Source organism: Microtus ochrogaster, chromosome 16, assembly GCF_000317375.1.
Source record: "Microtus ochrogaster isolate Prairie Vole_2 chromosome 16, MicOch1.0, whole genome shotgun sequence".
Classification (NCBI taxonomy): domain Eukaryota; kingdom Metazoa; phylum Chordata; class Mammalia; order Rodentia; family Cricetidae; genus Microtus; species Microtus ochrogaster.
The window spans coordinates 2300970-2312004 of NC_022018.1; the positions used below are offsets into that span (position 1 = coordinate 2300970).

The 11035-nt window shown below is 38.1% G+C and overlaps 1 protein-coding gene across 1 annotated transcript in view; it reads left to right on the top strand.

Annotated features, from left to right (window-relative positions):
• Positions 1-11035, top strand: part of Mrc1 (mannose receptor C-type 1) — a 90352-nt gene that overhangs the window by 23110 nt on the left and 56207 nt on the right. The window contains exons 5-6 of the mRNA XM_005354640.2: positions 5532-5645; positions 9387-9533. Coding sequence (XP_005354697.1) covers positions 5532-5645; positions 9387-9533 — 261 coding nt within the window. The remainder of the gene's footprint in view (positions 1-5531; positions 5646-9386; positions 9534-11035) is intronic.

An 11035-nucleotide genomic window follows, 5' to 3' on the forward strand; every position in this document is an offset into this window, starting at 1 on the left:
ATGGGTACACTGCCCGATGTTGTCTGGGTCACATGGGTACACTGCCCGATGTTGTCTGGGTCACATGGGTACACTGCCCTGATGAGCAAGTGCTGTGAGCACGTTAGTCAGGCAGCAGGCAGGCCGTGGACACTCAGGCCTGAGCTCCCTTCCCATGTTTCCTTCAGTCTTATTCAAGTCTCAGAATTGCAGTCAGCACATTTCCAGTGGAATCTGGACGTGTGTAGATTTCTAGGGAGACCTAGGGCACTTCCTGCCTTTCTGTAAGTCAAAAATATCATGCCACAAGGAAAGGTTATCTGACAGGAAACACGAAATAATCTGGAGCAGAGGAAAGACATTCCTTTTCTCTAGAAGGAAGATAGTCATGGCATTTGATATCCATGGGCTTGTACTGAGGAGGAACCTGGTAAATAATTGGTGGGGCAGATGGTGGTCTGTGATGTGTTCTCTTTGAGAATAGACCCTCAAATGGAAAACAACCCATAATAGACATAAAGTATGTTCTATGAGGGGAGCTTGGGAAGTAAGCAGGACTTTCTTAAATGCATACTCCATGGTGATGAGTCTGAAGTTAAAGACTTGTTAAGATGTGTGTGGTGGTTGATGGGGTGGAGGGAGCGATTGCAAGCTTGAGGCCGGTGTGTTCCTTCATAGGGAGACTGCCAGAAACAAACACATTGGTTGTCCTCTTTTTTTTTAAAAGAACTTTATTTTTTTAAATAATTTATTTATTTTTATTTTGTGTGCATTGGTATCAGATATTGCAATTACAGGCAGCTGTGAACTGCCATGTGGGAGCTGGGAATCGGAAATTGAACTCAGGTCCTCTGGAAGAGCAGTCCTTGCTCTTAACCTCTGAGCCATCTCTCCAGCTCTCTCTCTTTTGGGTAGGGGCTATGTGCCAGACACTAGAATTTCTTTCTTTCTTTCTTTCTTTCTTTCTTTCTTTCTTTCTTTCTTTCTTTCTTTCTTTCTTTCCTTCCTTCCTTCCTTCCTTCCTTCCTTCCTTCCTTCCTTCCTTCCTTTTTCTTCTTCTTTTTGTTTGTTTTATGAGACAGAGTTTCTTTGTAGCTTTGGTGTCTGTCCTGGAACTCACTCTGTAGACCAGGCTGGCATCAAACTCACAGAGATCTGCCTGTCTCTGCCTCCCAAGTGCTGTGTCATCACTACCCTGCTGGAATTTTTCTGAAACTCATAATTAATCTCACAAATGACTATCTTTATCACACTTTAAAGAGGAGATAGAAGATCAGTGGACTAACATGAGGTAGGTTGCTTCTTGTTGCAAGTGTGTAAAAAGAGCTGAATTGAAGTTCATCTCTGTCTTCCATTTTACCCTGCCCGAGTCTCATCCACAAAATGAGCAGGGATCTGGCATGCCCACAGTGCCAGAGAGAGCCTCAGTTCATTCACCAAAATCTCCTTGTGCCAGTAAATGTCTTTCTAAGCTGTAATCTGATGTCATACTATCCCCAGGGTGGCATGCTTCCACCCGGCTGCTTGTTTGCACATCGACCACGGCCATTCTATCTTCTTCACTTCAACTTCTCCCCAGAGTTAGGATGCTCCATTTAATCCTCAATTCCTAAACCTGATTCCTAACTATGTGTAGTTTGAATGATCATTCACAGAATTGAAAGGAGATGAAGGAAGTAAAATTTGGCTTGTTACCAGACTTGTGTATGAAAGTGTGTGTGTGTGTGTGTGTGTGTGTGTGTATGTGTGTGTGTGTGTATGTGTGTGTGTGTGTAAACTGATTTCCTATGGTATTGCCTGAAAATAAACGGTATATAAGTGTGAAGAGTGAAATTAAAATACTAGTGTAATAATGGAAGTCTCTTTCGTACCTAAGTTCAAAATCAGACTTCAAAGTACGTTATTATATGCTGCATACACCCAAAATAAAAAAAAGGAATCCTTTGGAATTGATAACTGATGCTTTGTATAGCTAGAATAAAACTTCTTGGTCTGAATAAAAATTCTTTACAAAATTACACATATGCCTGAGTGCTTGATGCTCATCTGCTTACAGGGTGCTTCTTTTTATTCTCCTGTGCTGAGGACGGATCATCACAGATGTCAGACTTTTAAAGGACACTTTTAGTAGAGAACTTGAATTTTGTTCCCAAATCACTCTATAGCTAATCTAAATTCAACATGTAGCTGCTAGCAGTCATGGAAATGATAGCCATCACATGTACTTACTTGGCACATAACTATCTTGTAGGCCTAATTTTAAAAGTATTGATTTTGTTCTCAAGCTCAGAGGCCCCATGGAGTTGATGGGGTATGGGGTACAGGGTATGGGTTATGGGGCAGTCAGAAGGTGACTTCCTTAAACATCTGCTGTCATTTCTCATAGTGCTGGACCTGGTGATTTAACTCAAACCTGATACAAAAGCACAATCTTGAAAAGCAACTTTTACTTTTTTTCTTTTGAAACAGACTCTTGTTATGTAGTCCTGTCTGGCCTGGTACTTAGTACCTGGTCTCAAACATACAACGATCCTCCGTGTGTAGCTTCAGCCTCTAGGGTGCTAGAATTACAAGAATGTACTATCATGCTCCAAACTCCTTGGTTGGTAATTATTTTTAAACTTCTAGAGCACTTATCTTTTGTAAGTTATATTTAACACTTTGAAATGCTACTAGTTGGGTCTTGCCTTTAAGCCTCTAACTCTTGATACTGCTTGGTTCAGCATCCCGAGTGCTGGGGTTATATAGACATGCACAAATGTGTTCAACTTGAAATGGTACTTTTATAAAGTGTTTCCCTATATTCCTCCGGAAATAGGGGAGTGATAATTATTCAAGTTAGTATAAACTTATTATTTTAGAATTTGTGAAAATATAACATTCAGCAATAATTGTCGTAATATAAATGATAATATCAATGCAGTATTGATCCCTTAATGTTTTTAGCACAGTCTAGAGATATGTTTTCTCTTGCATGAAGGTGGGGCAATGATTTTTAGCTTATTTCTTATTCATCCTAAAGGGATTATATATTACTCAAAATAATTTCAGTAATATATAAAAACAATAAAGTAAAGGTGTTAATGGTGGCACAGATAAGTATAAAGTTGGCATAACACAAATTCACCATCTGTTTTAATGAAGAATATTTGATATTTATCACATGGCTCTACAATTAAGTGATACCTTCCCATATTGATGACAGTTTTCTTAGCAAGTCTTTAAAGAAATAATTTTATAATTTGGAGTAAAATTTTAACATTGAAAACCTAGCCAAGAGTTATTGGTAAATGTCATGTAACAAGGAACAGGATGCTGAAAACCGTCAGGAGCAAGGTCACTGACCGGAAACACCTACTTGGCCCATTGTTCTTTGTGTAAGGTACCTTGCTAGTACTTGAAATTATTTACAGGGAAATTTATGTGAACATTTTGGTTTTAGATTTATTATTTTGCTTTCTGTTTATGAGTATTTTGCCTGTATGTTCATCAATGTGTCGAATGCCCATGGAAGTCAGAAGAAGGCATCTGATCCCCTGGAACTGGAGTTACACGTGGGTGCTGGGAACTGAACCTTGGTCCTCTGAAAGAACAACAAGTGCTGTTAATCACTGTGCTACCTGTCTAGTTCCTGGAGGTTTAAGTTTAAGGTGACTAAATCCATTGGGAATACTCAACGGAACCCTGGGTTCTGGTTCTGACCCTTACTACTGCTCCATAACCCTCAGCAAGGTGTTTAGCCTGTCCATCTTTGTTTGTCCTGGCTGTCCCATGAGAGAACTGGACTAGATACTTCCCCAGATACAATACACTTCAGAAAGCCACACTAGCTCTCCAATCCTTTCCTTCTAGAATGTCTGAGAAAGAATAAATGAGGGCTGGAGTGATGGCTCAGCAGATAAGATGACCAGCTGCATTTCTGGAGAATAATATGTAATTTCAATTCTAGAAACCACATAGTGGTTCACAGCCAAATCTCCAGTCCCAGTGACCTTCTTCTGGCCTCCCTGGAGGTCAGGAATTCATGTGTGCACAGATAGCATACAGGCCAAGTACCTATACACATAAAAAATAAGTAAATTTGAATTAGTTGTCTTTGAAATTTCTGTATCAGTATTTAATTTTTTTCCATTTTTCTCATATTAGTTCATATTAAAAAGTCATAAGAAGATCTGGGCATGGCGTCATATACCTTTCATCCCGGTACTTGGCAAGTAGAGGCAGGCAGATTCTGTGACATTGAGATGAGATCAGCCTGGTCTTCCTAGTGTGCTCATAGGTGTAATGGCTGTTCTGTGTCCAGAGGCCTTCTTCCTGCCTCTCATCTCCCCGTCCTCCGGCTCTTACATTCTTGCTGCCTCCTTTTCTGTATTGTTTTTAGCCTTTGAAACAAATGGGCAAATATGAGGCTCTCAGTATTGTAAGTGCTTAACTTCTAGCTCTCACCGCTAAAGGTGTTACTGAGGAAAATATCCCACAGGTACCAGTGAGCGTAAACTGGAAAATTTGTTTCTAGCATGTATACAGATTTGAGTGTTTTTAAACCTAAATCAAAGCATAGGTTTAAAAATTATTTCCCATTAACTAAAAAAATTTAGAGGGATTAGAAAATTCCTACTTTTGATTTTTTAAAAAGATACAAACAGTAAGAGGTTGAAATATTTGCGTTAGCTAGTCCATGTGGCATTTTTAGTTTTATTTCCATATTAGGCTTCAGTAGACTAAACCACTGTAATTATTATTTATTATCCACCTAACTAAAACACTGCTGTTTTAGTGTTGGCATAAACATTGTTTTTCAGCTTAATAACCATTTATAAAGTAGCTAAATTGATTTTAGACATCATAAAATTCTCAAAATAGGTTCTGAAATACAAAGTTGAGGTGATGAGTTATGACAATGTAGGTCAAAGTATTTAGTAAAAATTTTCTGTTATAGAAAAGCTTTGTTTATTTTATAAAACAAATCTTACCTTTACTCTCAAGGGCTGTAAGAAAGTCATTATTTCATAAGAGTTAACATAATAATGTCCCCACAAGAAGAGCTTGTATTAGCCCCAAGAGAGTATCCAGTGATTAAGATTAGTGTGGAAACCTTAGCCAGGGCCCTATGAGCTTTTCATAATACTCCTGCCTGTTTCTTCACCTGTCAGTGAAGGCCATGGCTCTGTTTGTTTTAGATTATTAGAAAAAGTTTTAGCTATGTTAATCACTACTTCCCTCACATTTAAAAAACATATTTATTGTTATTATTATTATTACTGTTATCAGTGTGTGTGTGTGCATGTGCATGCAAGCAAGTGCACTTGGAGGCCAGAGGTATTGGATATTGGATTCTGTGGAAGTGGAGTTAAGATGGTTGTAAGCCACCCAACACTGATGCTGAGAACCTAAGTAAGGGTCCTCTGAAAGAGTCAGATGTGCTCTTAACCACTGAGCCATTTCTCCAGCACCTTTTCTCACATTTTTGCTTAACATATTTAATTATGGACTTAATTTCATTGTCATTTCTGAATGTCTGATTTGTGTTTGTGTTTGCTTTTTGCGTGTAGGATTGACTAGTTCCTTGAGCTCAGGACTCTGGATTGGACTCAACAGCCTGAGTTTCAGCAGTGGTTGGCAGTGGAGTGGAGGCAGCCCGTTCCGGTATCTGAACTGGCTACCAGGTAAGGTTAAACCTGCTTGAGTGTTACTAGTTGAATGGGATCATTGGGTATCTTAAAGACCTTTCTCACCTTACACATATATTTCAAAGAGTTTTAATGCAACATAGCCCATTTCTCACCATGCTTTGACATTTGCAACCTGGATTTGAATATTCTAAAGGTCAAAGTTCACACAGGACCAGCTTCCAAGGGTAAGGACTTGTTTCCCAAGATAATCACAACGCTCAATGTGAATTTCTGTTTGATGTCTACTCTCTCCACATAGCTTGGATTTGTTTAGTTCTTACATTCAAAAGTATGTTTTATTATTGGAGGAGGCCGAGGCACAAAGCAGTTTTTTATTTATTAATGGTAATCACAATGTACAAAGGGAAATCTCACATCATTTTATAACCATTCTTAAGTAAGGTTAAAGATAATAGAATTGTTACTATTAATATGTATTTTGTGTTATATTAACTTTGTTATTGTCCTTGAAAAGATTATCTAACTATTATTAAAGCTGACTAAGTGTTTTCAACTTTTTGTATGACCATTGTCCCCTCTGTTTTGTGACTCTCTTATTCTACCAAAATTTTTAAAATTTAAAAGTGGTTATATATATATACGATATGTAACATGATGGGCTGGCTTGTTGGGGTTTCTGTCCCTCCCGGTACCCCACAGGCGGCAAGTCCCAGAGAAAATCACACAGAGATCTCCATACGTTATAAAACTGATTGGCCCATTAGCTCAGGCTTCTTGTTAACTTTTGTAACTTATATTAACCCATTATTCTTATCTGTGTTAGCCACATAGCTCAGTACCTCTCTCAGCCAGGTAGCTTACCTACATCTTGCTTCTTCGGTGGTCTGGGCAGGAGTGGGAGGAATGGGCTTCTCCCTTCCCAGAATTCTCCTGTTCTTATTGCCCCACGTCTACTTCCTGTCTGGTTGACCCTATACTTCCTGCCTGGCCAATTAGCATTTATTTAAAACATGATTGACAGAATACAGACAATTCTCTCATACCAAAGATACATATATTTCTAATATTTATAATGCTGTATAGACATCAATGATTTTACACATTTGAGTGCATACTAAGGACAGAATCTAGGGCCTTGTGTACATTAGACAAGCACTAAGCTATGTCCTCAGTCCTCCACAAACTCTTAATTTTGGGACAGTCTCACTGCATTACACAGACCGGTCTCGAATTTACTCTATCCCAGAAAGACCTTGAACTTGGGATCCTTCTTCCTCAGCCTTCTGAGTATCTGGGATTTCAGTTCTGTGATTTGAGGCCTGAATATGAGCATATGTTTGCTTCTACTATTATCCACAAATACACATTATGAATCTAAGAGAACTGAATATTTTGGGTTGGTGAATTTCTCATATCTAGGGTCATGAGATATTTTTAAAATGACATGATCTTAAAGTCTACAGTGATACTATTTTGTGCTATTTATAATAGAATATTCTTTAATTAAAAATACTACCTCAGCCACAGATTATAAAATTCTACACTAGCATAAATATTTATGAGTACTTTTCTTAACAATCAATACACAATTTGATTGTAAAAATGAGAGTCAGTAGATACTCCAGCAACTTTCTGATTATTTGGAAGTTAGAAAACAGAGTAAATGGCTCTCTTCCATGTTGTTGAAACATACAAGTTGAAAGAACACAAAAGTTGGCAAATGTTTAAGTACTTTAAAAAATAAAACACTATTTATTCAAGTTTTATAAAGTAAGCCAAGAAGCTGGGCAGTGGTGGCTCATGCCTTTAATCCTCGCACTCAGGAGGCAAAGGCAGGCAGATCTCTGTGAGTTTGAGGCCAGCCTGGTCTACAAGAACTAGTTCCAGGACAGGCTCCAAAGCTACAGAGAAACCCTATTCCCCCCACCCCCCAAATTAGTAAGTCAAGATATGAGACAGAAAGTTTAACATTTTTAAGCCTAATGCTTTAAAAGGGCATTTAGTGGTTCAGACTAAAAAAAGAATTGTGACTTTAGGCTTGGCAGTGCACATTTGTGGCTGATCCTAACACTCAGGAGGCAGAAACACAAGGATCAATTGTTTGAGATAACCTGGGCTATAAAAAAAAAAACTGCTTGAGAGTAGGGTTGTGTGGAGAAGAGCAGGTAAGTGAGAAGCTGATAAACACAAGGCTAATACATTCCTCCTACCCTTTCCTGCTCCATGGCAGACATCACTAATCATTAACTGCACTCTTCTACCATAAACCAGGCTTGGTAGTGAGCTGGAGTTAGAGAGGTTGGACTCACACTTAATAGCCCTCTGGTAGCTTCTAACAACACATGCTACTACCCAGAGATGAAAAAGTTTCAAAACTAGTCTTTGTTTCTTTCCAATGAGAGTATTACTAAGCTATGTTTTTATTTCAATCAAGAATATTTTATGTGAACGATGAAGAAATATAAATTCAACTATATAATAGCCATGGGATCAATAAAGAACACTATTATTATCTCAAGGTTGGCAGTGGTATTGCTTTAATAGATGAATATATAGTGTGATTTACTAACAAATACATTAGTTAAGAGTAGTATTTATTAAATGTGCTATTGTCTCCTGGAATATTTTTTTCCTAGTACTAACACCAACTCTGTGAGCTTTACTTTCCTGTTATCTTTGTCATGTTATCAATAGCTTTTTAAAAAATTCTTTTTACTTATTGCTAATAGTATTTTCCTTTATATAATATTTATACAACCTGCAAAATGTTTCTGCTAAAGACTTCCAAGTTCAGGTGACATGATTTTCTTTTTGGGAGACTGAAATTTAGGTGCATGATAAATAGTTATCAAAGGTCACAAAATTAAGGTACTGACAGAATGTATGTAGCTCATTTGCCAGACTTCAGGAATGAGATAAAGTTAGTTATGGAACACTGGGGTTAAAATGATACAAGAGGATGTAGGGTTGGATACATGTATCCACTGAAGTAGATAAATGCTCTATCAGAGGATGTAGGGATGAATGCATTTATCCATTACAGTAGATAAATTATACATCAGAGGTTGTAGGGATGGATGCATGTATCCATTGTAGTAGATAAACCTTTTATCAGAGGTTGTGGGGATGAATGCATGTATCCATTGCAGTAAATAAATTATACATTGGAGGATATAGAGGTGGATGCATGTATCTATTGTAGTATATGTCAACCCAGTCTGGTTCTTTAAGTGACTTCCTGTATGAAACAGATTAGGAGATAGCGCCAAAGATTTTCATTATTGAGTTCAACTAAATGCATCTTAGCTCTGGGAGTGTGGAACATTGTCTTCCAGATCTCTTTACCATTGTGTTTATCCCTCGCATTGTATATTCACTTTGGAGTCTCTCTGACTGGGGAAGGTTAACAGAGGTCATTTGGAGCAGCATACATTCCTCTCATTCGGTCCTGTGTGACACAGGATATAATCCATCATCACGGCTGTTTAAAGTTTAAGGTCTAATGCTGTCCATTGTTGAGGTTGGTTATTTCAAAGCATGCTACTGTGTCATCAACATCTTAAGTCTTGGAATAAGCCAGCAACAAGAAACCAAATAGATACCCACCATGTCTTTTGCTCTGCACTCAGTAAATACTCGTTTGTGAATGTGTAGCAAAAGACAGGATGGGGATCCATTAAATCCCACACTTAAAGCGTGGTGACGGGGGAGGTGGAAGCCATCCACTTAGGGGAACTCCAGTCGTCCCACTCTAGCTTTGTCGTTTGCTTGAAGGAAGTCCATCATCAGAACCAGGAAAGAGCTGCGTGTCACTGAACCCTGGAAAGAATGCGAAGTGGGAGAATCTGGAATGTGTGCAGAAACTGGGCTACATTTGTAAAAAGGGCAACAATACTCTGAACCCATTTATTATTCCCTCAGGTAAGTGGGTCTCTTTGATCAAAATGTTTATAATAATAGAACTTGAAGATAAATGAAAGTGCAACTCAATTAAAATGGCATGAAATGATCCTAGAGAGTTTGTTGGTGTTCACATAATGATGTGTTCAAAAGTCCTTTTCTTTGGTTGTTGCTACCATCTGCTAATGTTTCTATATAAAGAAGTATTTAAACATTGTGTAAAACTTTTGATATATATAAGAATTTTTGTCTCTCTATCCCTGTAAAGTAGGTATTCTTTTCCCATGTTCTAGAAGAGGAAAAATAAATTAATAGGCTATTTTCCCCCCTGCATACCTGACAAAACTGGAATTAAAGCTAGGAAATAAATATCTGGAAGGAATGACCTTATTCTGGACACACAGGTAAAGTTGGGTTAAGTGTAGCATCTTACTTTGAAATCTTTACACAATGGGATAAATGACTCCAAAATAAAGTAGTCACTAAGCATTGTATACAGGCTAGGCTTCAGCTGAACAGTAAATAATGTGTGGTTTTATAATTCTATAGAAGAGTTCATCTGCTAAGGCAGCAATGGCTTATCCTTTCAAGGTATTGAAAGACAGACTATTTCATCACTCCAGCTGTTTGGAAGGATGACTCAGCTTTACATGGATTTATTTAGTTATTCTGCTTGGGAAACTTGATGGCCCATGTGGTAGTTTGAATATGAATGGCCTTTATAGGCTCAAAGTTTCCACAGTTGGTGGAACCCTTTGGGAAGAATTAGGAGATAAGTCCTTGTTGATAAAGCCTTATTGGAGGAGGTGTCACTTGGGGTAGGCTTTGATATTTTAATAGACTGAGCCATTCCCAGGGTCTTCCTATTTTTTTTTAAGACAGAGTTTCTCTGTCTAACAGTTCTGGATGTCCTGGAACTCTCCCTGTAGACCAGACTGGTCTCGAACTCACAGAGTTCCACTCACCTCTGCTACCCGACTGCTGGGATTAATGGCATGTGTCATGACTGGCTGGTTCTCTATCTTTGCCTAACGGTTGTGTCTCAAGATGTGAGCTCTCAACTCCTGCCCCAGTCCCATGCCTGCCTTCCTGCTGCCATGGTCCCCACATGACTCTAATCTTCTGAAATAATAAGTCCCAAGTAAATTTTTATTTTATAAGTCACTTTGGTTGTGGTATCTTATGACAGCAAAAAACTAAGCCTCTTTTCTGACTTTTTGGCATATTTGTAAATATGATTGATATGGTTAGAAATTTAAAAGTATCAAATGATCAGCAATGATATCCCCTTGCTACCTTTGATTTCTACCACCAGGGCTATTGTCTGGAAGATCACAATTTCTGAGTATGTATATCCATAGTTGGTTCTTTTGTGGTTTATAGGCAAATGCATTTATAGTGATTTTTTCTATTTTGTACAAATTGCAACGTGCTTTTTTACATAGTCCTCATCTTAAAGTTTTGTCAGTCAACAGTTTGTTCATCATTCCACTTTGTGTGTTGATTCTTCATACATTTTGTAT